The sequence below is a fragment of the Talpa occidentalis genome, unplaced genomic scaffold, assembly GCF_014898055.3.
Source record: "Talpa occidentalis isolate TD23 unplaced genomic scaffold, MPIMG_talOcc4v2.1 talOcc4.13, whole genome shotgun sequence".
NCBI classification, from domain to species: Eukaryota; Metazoa; Chordata; class Mammalia; order Eulipotyphla; family Talpidae; genus Talpa; species Talpa occidentalis.
The window spans coordinates 76,638,671-76,652,410 of NW_023601322.1; the positions used below are offsets into that span (position 1 = coordinate 76,638,671).

General features: G+C 35.3%; 1 protein-coding gene across 5 annotated transcripts in view; it reads right to left on the reverse strand.

Moving 5' to 3' along the window:
- The window catches only part of ADAMTS19 (ADAM metallopeptidase with thrombospondin type 1 motif 19), a 294,164-nt gene that overhangs the window by 137,828 nt on the left and 142,596 nt on the right, over window positions 1–13,740 (reverse strand). For all 5 annotated transcript variants that reach the window (XM_037509412.2, XM_037509414.2, XM_037509413.2 and 2 more), the window contains one exon: window positions 13,665–13,708. In XM_037509412.2, coding sequence (XP_037365309.1) covers window positions 13,665–13,708 — 44 coding nt within the window. The remainder of the gene's footprint in view (window positions 1–13,664; window positions 13,709–13,740) is intronic.

The following is a 13,740-nucleotide window of genomic DNA, read 5'->3' on the forward strand; positions in this document are numbered from 1 at the left end:
TATACAACAAACCCACTGCCAATATTATTTTCAATGGCGAAGAGCTAAAGGCCTTTCCTTTAAGATCAGGAACTAAACAAGGATGTCCTCTCTCACCACTGTTCTTCAATATAATACTGGAGGTCCTAGCCAGATCAATAAGACAAGAGAAAGACATACAACAAATCCAAATAGGGAAAGAAGTAAAACTATCACTATTTGCATACGATATGATAATATACATGGAGAACCCTAAAAACTCCACAGAAAAACTACTCGAAATAATCAACCAGTTCAGTAAAGTAGCAGGATACAAAATCAACACACAAAAATCAGTAGCCTTCCTATACACAATCAAGAAAACCATCCTTTTATAATTGAAACAAAAATAAAAAATCAAATACTTGGGAATTAACCTAACAAAAGAGGTGAAAGACCTATACAAAGAAAATTATAAAACACTGTTAAAAGAAATAGAAGAAAACACAAAGAAATGTAAAGACTTCCCCAGCTCATGGATTAGATAAATTACCATTATTAAAATGTCCATCCGGGCCTCCCATGGTGGCGCAGTGGTTGAGCGCTAGGCTGCAAAGGTGCCCGCAACTTCTGCAGAGCTGGTTCGATCCCTGGCTGGCAGGCGAGGTCCCACATGGGGCGCAGATCTCTCCTGCTACTGCTCCCCTCAGCAGTGTACTTCAGTCCTTCTGCCTGTTCTGCTCCCTGCTCTGGCTCTGGTGAATCCTCTTACCTTCCCGCGCTTCTGACTGTACCCAGTGCTTGTATAAATAAATAAATAAATCTTTTAAAAATATAAATAAATAAATAATAAAATGTCCATCCTACCAAAAGCAATATACAGATTCAATGCTATTCCAATAAAAATCTCAATGACATTCTTCAAAGAAATAGAACAAATACTGGTGAAATTCATTTGGAACCACAAAAAAACACAAATAGCCAAAGCCCTTCTGATGAAAAAAAAGGAGAAAGGAGGTATCACACTTCCAAACTTCAATATACTACAAAGCCATAATAATTAAAACGTTTGGTATTGGAACAAAAGGAGACACACAGACCATGGAACGGAATAAAGAGCCCAGAAATAAAACCACACTTAAATGGACAACTGATCTTTGACAAAGGAGGAAAGAATATGCAATGGAACATGGACAGTTTGTTCAATAAATGGTGCTGGGGAAACTAGACCACCACATGCAAAAAAATGAAACTAGACCACTACCTATCACCATGTACAAAAATCAACTCAAAATGGATAAGAGAACTAGACATAAGACCTGAAACCATAAATCATAAAGAAGAAAATACAGGTAAAACACTACAAGACATACATCACAATAACATCTTTAAAGACTCATCACCCAAAACAAAGAAAGTCAAGGAAAAGATAAACACCTGGGATTACATCAAACTGAAAAGCTTCTGCACAGCAAATGAGACATTAACCAAAACAGACAGACACCCCACTGATTGGGAAAAAAATCTTTGCACACCATTCAACTGATAAGGGACTGATCACAAAGATATACAAAGAACTCACAGGACTCAACAAAAACAAAATAAACAATCCAGTCAAGATATGGGTAGAAGAACTTAAAAGATATTTCTCCAAAGAAGAAATGCAAATGGCCAACAAGCACATGAAAAAATGTTCAACATCCCTTATAATCAGGGAAAGGCAAATCAAAATCATTTTTTCAGATTTTTATTTATTTATTTATACAAGCACTGGACATACTCAAAGCACGAGAGGGTGAGAGAATTCACTAGAGCCAGAGGGGAGAGCAGAGCAGGCAGACTGAAGAAGTACACTGCTGAGGGTAGCAGCTGGCAGCAGGAAAGGTCTGCGCGCCATGTGGGACCCTCGCCTGTCGGCCAGGGATTGAACGGGTGCTGCAAAAGCTGCGGGCAGCTTTGCAACCAAGCGCTCAACCGCTGCACCACCGGGGAGGCCCCAAATCAAAACCACATTGAGATACCACCTTACACCAGTAATAATGACACATATCAAAAAAATAAGCAACAACAAATGTTGGCGAGGGTGTGGTGAAAAGGGAACTCTCCTACACTGCTGGTGGGAGTGCAACCTTGTCCAACCACTATGGAAAGCTGTCTGGAGGTTTTGCAGTCTACTAAAAATGGAGCTACCATATGACCTAGCAATTCCACTCCTAGGGATCTACCCAGAGGACACAAAACCACTGATTAAAAAAAGACCACCTGTACCTCTATGTTTATTGCAGCACTATTTACAATAGGTAAAACCTGGAAACAACCCAAATATAGATGACTATTTCAAGATGTGGTATATATACACAATGGAATATTATTCAGCAATCAAAAAAGATAAGTTCATGCCATTTGCAGCAATGTGGATGGAGCTAGAAGGAATTATGCTCAGTGAAATAAGTCAGAAGGAAAAAGAAAAATATTGGATGGTTTCACTTATAGCAGGAATATAGGGGAACCGAATAAGATAGCAGTGTAAAAAACAGTAACAGTACAAAACATAACAAAGCAAAAACAGGGCCTCCCTGGTGGTGCAAGGGGTTAAGCATCTCACTATGAAGCAATTGCAGCCTCTGCAGCACGAGTTCAATCCCTGGCTGGCCAGGAAGAAACCCACATGGCACAGCAGACATCTCCTGACTTGCCCGCTGCTCCCCGCAGTAGTGTACCTCCATCGATCTGCCTGTTCTGTTCCCCACTCTGTCTCTGGTGAATCCTCTCACCCCCCCACATCTCTGGCCTGTACCCCAACTCTTGTATGCATAAATAAATATATCTTTAAAAAACCAGACAAACAGAAAAGCAAAACCAGACAATTATAAATCAGAGACATACTGCAGGGGAGGAGGAGGGAGAGGAATCAGAGGGAGGAGCACAGGGGACTGTGGTGATGGTACACCGGTGAAGGAAATTTTATGGAGAACACACCTGAGGGGGTGGGAGGAATCAAATATTGTTTAAAAATGAACAATTATGTAAAAAAATAAAAAAATTAATAAAACAAAAAGAAGCAAATGCAACTCAAGTTACAGGAAAGGTATACTCAAGGACACCAAATTCATGCATGGTACAGTGAGAGACAAGCCAGGTGTCAGAGTAAATTTCAATGAAGGTTCTAAAGAAGGGAAGAAGTGCTAGGAAAGGGCAGCAAAGAACTAACTTCCACTTGGAAATTCTAAAGAAAATATTTGAACACACACCAAAATCTACCCAAATCATCAATTCTTACTAAGGCCTCTGGATAGTACATTAGTGTGAATTAAGAGGCACAACACCAGGGAACACTTTGAAAACAAAACAAAACAAAAAACAACTTTCTAAATGAATGGAAGGATTACAAAAGGGTTAAGGAGGTGAAGCCTTAGCCAGATTTCAATCTCTTCTTCCCTTAAACCCTGTAATTCATATATCCCGGGCATATAATCAAGAGCAAAATCTTAGTGGATCTCCCATGGTAATGCTAAAAGCAAATCGAAGAATCACCTATTTCTTTCTCTTTTCTCTTTTTTGTTTTCACTTTAATTTTACAATTCATAGCAATGTGTTCTTTTTATTGGATAACTAAATAAAGTTTAACACTCATATTCATTCCTGACAACATAAGGAGTCAGAAAAGTTCCAACATGCACCAAAACTGCCTTGTAATGGCACTTCAAGTTACACTCTCCCTCACTCTCAATCAATAGCAAGCAATGATCATATCACCATTATAACTTTGTTTTTTAAACAATGTTATACATATTAAATCATATGGCATGAAACCTCCTGAGACAGCCTTCTTTCACTGAGCATAATGTTTTTGAGATTCCGCCAAAATATTCCATGTATAAAGAGCTTATTCCTCTTCCTTTTAAGTACCTTTTTATTACATGGCTGTACCACAGAATGTTTATCCACTTACCCACTGAAGCACATTTAAATTGTTTCCATTTTGGAGTAACTTTGAACAAAGCAGGTATAAACATTAATATATAGGGTTTGTATGACAATTTTTTTTGGCGATATGAACACTTAGGAATGAAATTGCTGAGTTATATGACAAGTGTACATTTATCTTTATAAAACACTGCCAAAATATTTTCCTCAGTGGTTAGAAAACTGCATTCCCAGCAGCACTGTATGAGAATTAAAGTTGATTCGTATTCTCATCAACACTTGGTATTGTCAGAAAATTTAATTTTATTCAAATGATATAGTCTCATAACAAATAATGCTGAATATATTTTCATAAGCTTGTTATTTATATAGCCTTTTTTAAAGTGTCACTTCAAATTCTGTGCAGATTTTTAAACTGAGTTGCTTGTTTTCCAAATGTTGATCTTTGGAAGTTCTTGACATATTCTTCATATAGCCCTTTTATCTGAATATGTGATTTACAAATATTTTCTCCCGGTCCATAATGTGTATATTAATCCCTTAACAGAGCAAAAATATTTTTATTGTTTAATATTGAAGAAATCCAGTCCATCATTTTTCCTTTTATGGGTCACATTTTTAGTGTTATATCTAATAACGTTAACAGAGTGGCTGTGGTCTGGGCCAGCAACCTGGCACTGGGGTGGCAGGACTCCACCCCTTAGTGTCTTTCCAGTCTCCAACCTATCTACCTGCTGCCAACACCTCAGATGCTGAACATCATAACTCCCAGTATGCCATGAATCTGACCTCCTGAAGAGAGGGCTTCTGGGAAAGAGGAAGGGATGGGGCGTCACATTAAATTGGGAGAAAAGGACTGACAGCCACGTGGGCAAACAGTTCTGATCTTGCGTCTTTTTTTTTCTAGTTTTTGGGCTTTGACAGGCAGGATGATCTTGCTCTTCTCAGAGACTATGGTAGCCATCATCTTAACCTTTTGGTGGATTCGGCGTGGGCGTTAAATTGTGAACTATGGCTCTCTCCTTCTCTCTTAGAGGGCTGGCCTCTGGCCCAACCTTTTTGAAAGCATTGCATCTGTGCTATCCAATCCAAACACAGTATGTCTCTCCACGTATTTAAAATTTTTATTGCTTTCATCATTTTGTAGTTTTAAGCACAGAGAATCTGTACATTTTTTGGTAAACATTATACCTAGACACTTTGTTTTGGAGCTATAAATCTTTCAAGGTAGGTATTTTTCATCTTTGTACTCTTAGACTACCTATAATATTTGAAGTGAGTTTCTTACAGAGAGCAAAGAGCTGAGGCTGTTCTTTTAATCCATTCTGGTGATCTTTTTCTTTTATTTCTGTGTTTAGATTACTTATATTTCATGTAATTATTGATAATGTTGGGATTTAGATCTACTGTTGTTTGCTATTGATGTCGATTGTCCTTTCTGTTTTCCTTTCTTCTGTTCTTCCTCCCAGCCTTCTTTCTGCTCGTTTGAACAATAATCATTGAAAATGAGGAAGGTCTCAATATTTTAATAGTTCATTTAAATTTATTGTGCACTTGTTTAGTGGTTACTTATTGTAGATTTCACTAAGGTGAAATACATATTCCAATATATATATACACACACATATATTCCAGTTTCAAACCCTACTTATAACTATTATTTTGTCACTTCAAATGAAATGTGGAAAGTGAAATAGCTGTTGGAAGTACCGCTCCCTTCCTCCATGTCTGGCAGGTCCTCAGACAACATTTTTTCATTCAATGTCATTTTGTTATAATGTTGAAAATAATTCCTGTCAACATTGATGAAACAGTATTACTTGAGGACCTGGTTTCCTTACATCATTTTGCTTAAAGTCAGTTTTCAAGAACCTAACTTTTCAAAGTGTCTTAGTATAAATTAGATATTACATGATCACCTCATTGATAGTTGAATATCACAGGCATTTTTATTGCAAAGTTAGAGTTAAGCCCTGGTCCAATTTGTTTCTCTTGGGATTTCTTATTTTCTTGGCTGGAGACCCAAAGATGATGTATTTCCCTCTATTTTGAGCTGGGGCCACCCTATTTACTCTATTTAAGATCAGTTTTACTCACCCCTTTCCTTTCTACTCCATGGGGCAAATGTTCAGAACTATCTGACTTAGCATGCTTTTGTTTATCACTGATGAGACAAGGCAAAATAGCAAATGTGGAAAACTGCAGATTGAAGGGTTATGCTGAATCCTTGCAAAGTTTCCTTAAATACATTCACTATCCCACTATCTCATTAGAAATAAGTGAACTTACCAAAAATGAGAGCTTTCATTTCTTAACATTTATTTTTCTTTCTTTGCTTTCACAGAGGGCCATGAAATTAAATGTACTTTCATCCAAAATGGCTGTGTTTATTTTTAGTATATAAACTCCAAGTGAATGAATAAAAATATGTATTCTTAGTCTGAACTTATTACTTTCCTAGTGCTACATGAAAAATGTGGTGATTTAAATTAACACCCATTTGTTATTGCACAGTGGCATATGTCAGAATCTGGGAAGGCTTAACTGAGGACTCTACTTAAGGATTGTCACAGGGCTAACATCAAGGTGCTATCCAGATGGGTTCTGATTTATCAAAAGTCTTAGGGAATCTTCAAATTCATTCAGATTGCTGGGACAATTCCTCTCAGTCTCCCTGCTTTAAAGAGCAGCTATCCTTAGAGCTCCTTATCTTAAGGTTAACTGAGGAACAGAAATGAAATCTGTAAATTCCTTCAGAGAAATACCTAAATTAATGTTTGTCTGAACAACCAGGGGACAGGAATCTTAGGGGTGTCCTCTTTAGAATTCTTTCCACCAGATTAAATGTGTTCCATTTGCATTTCTGAAAATATCCACATCAACCCCACAGCAGCACTCTGTAACATGTCTAATACAAAGAATTAGATACAAACAAATACAAAGAATTCTGGGTATTTCAAACCTGACCTTAGTTTATACAAAATTGAGCACATTGGGGTTGTTGCATGCCTCTCACATGTTTGATCTCTTTTGTTAAGGTATATGTCCCACTGGACAGAGTTGGCAAGAACCCACACTGTGTCCTTAAATACATTCTAGAACTTGGCATGGAACTCTGAATATGATAAATCCCCAATTAATGTATTTGAACTCCCTTGGAAGACTTCATTACACTACTAATTCATTTTAGAAAGTAAGATTCATATAGAAAATGAGCTAATTTCATTCTTTACCTAGTCTGAAAGGTTACAAATTTCAAAATATTGAATATTTAAATAAATGATTTTTCAATAGAAAGCAATTCCAACCAAAGGATATTAAAGGAGTGAGATGAGCTCAGTAATTTCCTTTAGTGTTTTCAGTCTCTGAAATTCTCTGTTTTAGGTGTCATAATGCAAAAGAAAAATGCCCAAACTGCTCTTTAATGAAAATTAAGCTACTTAAAAAAATTGGCTTGACCTCTTTTTCTCACCCAATAAAAAATGATTACTTTTGCTGAAATGTGGTTTGGAATATGTATTGATGTTTGGAAAGGGAAGTGTCTGGAGATTCTCATATGTACAGTGTCGACATAAAAGGGTTATTTAAGTATGTTTTAGTCTCTGAATATGTTTCTTTAGGCAGTGGCTTTCTAGGTGGTCTGTATGCCTATTTAACAACTTGCAAATATATAAAAACAGAAATATTCAGACATGTACTGAAGAATAAACTCCCACCCTAACCTGCTGAAAGACAGCAAAGTTTATTAATAATATTGAAGCATCTAAATTTTACCAATAGAATGCAGGGAGGGCCAATGCATCCTAATATTGGAAATCTGGTAAAGATGCACAATGTCTCTCTCATTAACAAATACTGGAAAAATATGCATAGCTGGAGACATACTGATTGACATGTACCTTTTGCTAATACTAAATATTTAACAAATTTCTATACCTTCAAGTCTTTAAACATTTTCTTAAAACAGACACACACACACACACACACCAGTGACTGTTAGCAATCATTACCAGATTATGAGAGAATCTCTCAAGGAGTATTCTGCATAATCCTGGGCTTCCATAGTGTCTTTCTAGTGGATCGCATAAAATCTTTTCAATAGGTTCACAATGAAGTCCAATCAAAATTGTCAACACTTGAACTGATGGTGCAAAAGCAAAAATAGATAAAACTGCCAACCACAAATCAAGGCAAGGGTAACAAATTCCATTGTCACTGATTTTATATTTCACTACCACTCACTGTGGGGAAGGGGATGCCTATTATATCTTAAAATGTTAGTAATGCAATAAAATGTATTGTTTGATTATACTGGCACTCCTGAGTACACCCATTTTTTAATATTTTGTGGGACAAAAAGAAGTATGAATAAAGCATTTCTGTTGCAGACTAAAATATGATATCTCTAGGAAAAGTAGTAATGGGTTGTTTGACTTATGCGCTAAACTCAATGTTCTTTTCATTGGACACAATTTTACTTGAAATAATATCTAACAGAAAAATTGGTTATGGCAGACTTGGGAATTTGGCTGACATTAACACAAAATAACAATAAGAATCTGTCACTACAAGGAAACCAACAGATTGGTTTTTTTTTGGCCAATAATAAAATTTGAATAGTGAAGTTAATCTAGCATGAGCTTGCCAGTTTCCCAGTATTTAAAGACTTTTCTGATTAAATCAATGGTGATACTGACAAATATGATTACTATTGTGTGATGAAATGTATCACCAAGAGATATGCCTAATTCACTTAATCAGCATTTTGCAAATGACCAATGAATGATGCACAAAAGCCATACATAGCTAAAACAGTCACAATAAATATTAATGTGACAAAGTATAAAAATATATCAATATGTTTTCAGATATTACATCACTATAATCAAGTAAATATTGAGATACTACCACTTCTGGTTATAATGTACTTTCAAAGAAAAGAATACCCCCATAAATCTAAAAATACTCATAGATTTTCCTATTATATATCTTTATGAAGCCAGCTTTGCTCACAACCTTCAATAAAAATAATATACAGCAGCATCTTATATGCAGAAGTAGAGAGGAGATTCCAGCTATCTTCTAAAAGCCAGACAAAAATACATTTACAAAAATACTAAAAAGTCATGTTCTGCAATTTTTTTAAAGATGTCACTAAAAACCTGCTCTCTATGGTGACATTTGGTGAGTACATCACGGTTAATTTTAAAGCAATTGAAACATTTTTATGTGCCGTGGTGGTGAGTGTGATGAGGTAACATATCTGAAAAGGTATATCCTCCTCCTATGAATTATATACAATGTTATAAACCAAAGTTACCTCAACAAAAACATAAAAACCAGTCTGTCATATCAAAATTATAAAAGGAGTTCTCAGATTTAATTTCTAGTATGGTGATAACTGATAAATATTACCTATGTGAAAAGTATTTTGGGGTCATCAACAATTCTCAAGATTGCAAAGAGGTACTAACATAAAAACATCTGAAAAATTATTAGCTTAAACCTATAGATAACTTAGTCATCTACAGAACAGCCTCTTAGATTGTTCTTAAGCAGCTTCTGGGAGTCATTGTAACTACAACATCAATTCTCCATGGAAAGTTATTTTCCTATTATCATCTTGCATTTTTTAAAAAATTAAGCTACATGGGGTTGATTCCCACTTTTCTCTAGGTGGATTATCAACTATCTTAATATAATTTCCCTTCACTCGTGATGCTCTGCTTCATAGATGACTTTCTTATGTGCCACTGCTCTGTCCTATTAATTATAAACTACATCTTAATGCATGATAGAGCATATTCCCCCTTCATTCTTTCTCCACTAGGACCTTGACAATTCTTAAGCCTATGCTTCTCCACATAAGATTCAAAATAACTGTCATCTGTTCTCCAAAATTCTGTTAAATTTTTATGGGAATACGATCAAGGTCAATTAATGACCTTAGTATTATCATTAGTTCTTCAGATCATGAAGACAGCTTATTGACAGCTCATTGATTTATGTCTTTTTCATTGAATTGCAAAATAAATACACTTCTCACTAAATGTCTTATCCACTTGTTTTTAAATATAGCAAAGAACTTAAATTTTCCAAATAGTAAACAGTATTTTTGGTTTTTTAGCAATTAATAAGGATTTTTAAATTAAATTTTTATTTTTTAATTAATTTTTTAAATTTTTTTACATCGTTGTTCATTTTTAAACAATATTTGCTTCCCTCCTCCCCCTCAGGTGTAGTCCCCATAGTTTCCTTCCCCAAGGCACCCGTGCACCATCACCTCAGTCCCCTGTGCTCCTCCCTCCCTCCCTCTGACCCCTCTCCCTCCTTCTTCCCTGCAGTATGTCTCTGATTTATAATTGTCTGTTTTTGCTTTGCTGTGTTTTGTACTGTTATTATTTTTTTTACACTGATGTCTTAGTAAATAGTATTTTTGAATCAAATTATCTCACCGCCTATTATTGCTAGTAGATAAAATGCAATTGGTTTGAAATTATTGATTTTTATCTAATCACCTCATTTGGTTAATTCTAATAATTTAACTTCATATTTTCTATGTTTATTTAAAATGTAACCAAATTATCCACTTAAATTTAAAGGTTAAAATTTCCATAACATTGAACAGAAGTACTGATAGTATATTCTGCTCCTTATTTTTGATTTTAAAAGAAATGCTTTTAATGCTTCACTATTTTTTTAAAAATACATTAATGTATTTTTATAAATACCTTTAATTGGGTTAATAAAGTTCCTACTAAAGTTCCTATTGTGCCTTCAGTTTTTAATCATAAATGTGCTGTGAATTTTATGAAAGATAGTTTCATTATCTGTTAGAATTATCATATAGTTTTATTAAATTGAATTATAGTTACAAAATAAGACAGTCTAATGCTAAACTTACTGCATTTATGGAATATATCTGCCGGATGACCCAGCAATACCACTCCTAAGACTAATTTAAAAGGAAACTTGTACTCTCATTTTCCCTGCAGCACTGTTCACAATAGCAAAGAGATAGAAACAACCTAAGTTCCCCCAAACAGATGAATGTGTTAAGAAGATGTGGTAGATGGAATACTACTCAGTGGTCAAAAAAAAAAAAAGTAAAACACTATCACCATTCATGGCAACATGGGCAGGGCTGAAAGGGATAATGCTAAGCAAAATCAGTCAAAAAGAGAAAGACAAATACCAGCTGGTGTCATTTATACGTGGAATGTAGAAGAACAAACAAAGAGTTGGATAAAGCCAAATTTAAAAAAACTAACCCTTGAAAGCTGACTATGGAATGGGGGCCACCAGAGAGGTGGAGCGGGAGAAGGGGAGGGAAAGAACAAAGGGAGGAAGCATAAGGGTCTGCTAAGGTGGCACATGGCAATGCCTGAAGGAGGGGCCTACACTTGTATAATGGGAACAATAATGTAACCCATATTAACTCAATGAAAAAAAGACACACATAAACAATATCACAGAGGAGAAATGTGCCTCTCACCCCTCCCTTGGATGGCTTATGAGTTCAGAGTCATTCATAGGATGCTTTTTCTTGTGACTTTAGTGATCAAACTTGCATCCTTCCTTGTTTACATCCGGTGAGGACACAGAACAGTCTTCATCCATGAAAAAAATATTCCTTTCTTTAGTGCAAGGAGGCAAACACAGGTACCTGATCACATGTCCCAATCAGGGCAAAGCCATGTTCTTCTTGGTTAAGCTAGACTAATCACAACCCGCCACAGGAGGAGTACCCTTCCCTCCACAACATCATGGCTACACAGTGGGTGATGCAAGAATGATGTAGTAGCAACCACATGGCCAATTTCCACAAATGCCTTTATAAACATTATCAATGTGTATGTCTCCAGAGAATAAGGGTAGCTAGTGTGACACAAGGGAGTAGGGATTAGGAAGAAGTGACTACTCTTGACTTGTTGGCTAACAGTTTTCATTTTGTCTCTCTTGCAGAAATATTTCAAATTTTTATGCTGTACAATACTAAGTAGAAAAAAATACCCTTGTCCCATATTTAGGCTGAGAAAAAAAAAAAACAAACTGATGTAAGATACAGAGGGAAGAGCTAGCAGTCAGTGATGCCAGAAATAGAGAAATCTCAGGAAGGGAACTGGACTTTCCACATCTTATGCTTAATATTAAAACTTATTTTATCAAGCTTCTAATGGACAGGCTGAACCAAGCTGGTGTCTGATTACCCTACTTCCCTAGAGAATTGTACACACTCTGCACAAGCAGGCCAAAGTACTGACTCAAATGTTCTTTAAGCCATAAACCAAGTTGTCTAGATACTGTATATCCTGAATATATGTGCTATTTTCAAACATAATTAGCAAGACGTGAAATACAGACATCATCAAAGCAGAAACTGGTTTGCCTCACATGATGACTTGCTCATGACAGCAAGATCCGATTATGTGCATAGTTACAGAAGGTGCTACCAAAACTGCTGATTTCTCTCAGGGGCACAAATGATCAAGGGTTGCTCTTTCTATATTAAGAAGGCTTTAGGGGAAACACAGTGGTTTAAGTGGAACAAAAGGAGCTTGTTTCAAGACAAGCTTTACCAATAATCAAAAGCTTCCATGGTTAGGTTGATTATATATCAAGATTTAATCTTGGGAGATTCAGGTAAGAAGAGAAGAATAAAACTGCAGGAAGCAGGTAAGTGAGTGAATGCAAGAAGATCACTGAATCAACTGAGCTTTTCCTTAGGTGCTTTCTTTTTATCCTTATAAACCCTTCTGAATCATTTTTTTTTATTTCATCATGTCTGCTTTATAGTCTTATTCATTACACTGTTACAACAGTTTTCTTTTTATTATCTAATAGTTCAATTATCAGAGGTCGGTGAAGAGACATTAAGTAAATGGGACTAGCTAGCATTACTTTTAAAAATACACAAAACTCTTTTTCTGACTTCACTCCCTTTTTTATTCTTCATCTTACAAAGAACAAATGATACCTCAAAGGAGGTAACATTAAAATACTTTAGCCCACAGAAATGAACCCTACATGGTATGTCAAAAACAGATTCTGACTCTTAGATACATATATTACCAGTAATACTTTATCATATGCAATTAATTACATGATGTAAAACTATACATATGTAAATATATATTCACATAACTCTTTATATAGTTTTATATGGTTAAATAGTTCATAATTTATTTCTAGTTTTATGTCTATATGTCCATATATAAGTATGTATCTATAGATAATAGTTTAATTGAATCCTATGCATTTTTATTAGCAAGGATGTGGCATTCTATTTAAATTAAGAACTGGTTTCATGGATTTTATTGATATGATTATGTTTTCATGATTTCAGTTATCCACTACAGAACAGAGGAACTTTAGAACTTTATATACAGGAAATTCCCATAAGACAAGCAAATTAGATAGAATTTCTTTGTCACAGTCTGCTTTTAGCCAGAAAAAGATCAGTTATACTGTCATTGATATAGTCTTGGTTTATCTATAATACTAGAATTTTATGGAACCTCTGTGTGTATCTTCAGAAAAAGAACAAGACCTCAAGATAGTCTTAAATCATCATTCAAAATTTACCCCCAATACTGTGCTTATTTGTCTTTTAGTTGTTTCATTAATAAGTGAAGTATTGACAAATCATTAAACATATAGGTGGTAGTCTAAAAAAGTTTCGTTCAAGTCAGCATTCTCAAATAATTTACAGTATTTCAACAAACAAGTTCAAGGTCCCCAGAAATCCTGAAAAGTGTAAAAGTTTGAAGCACACTTACCAACAGTATCACATGGCTCATCCTTGTGTACACAGAAATCTTTCCTAGAAGAAAAATAGAAAATCAAGGTAAATAT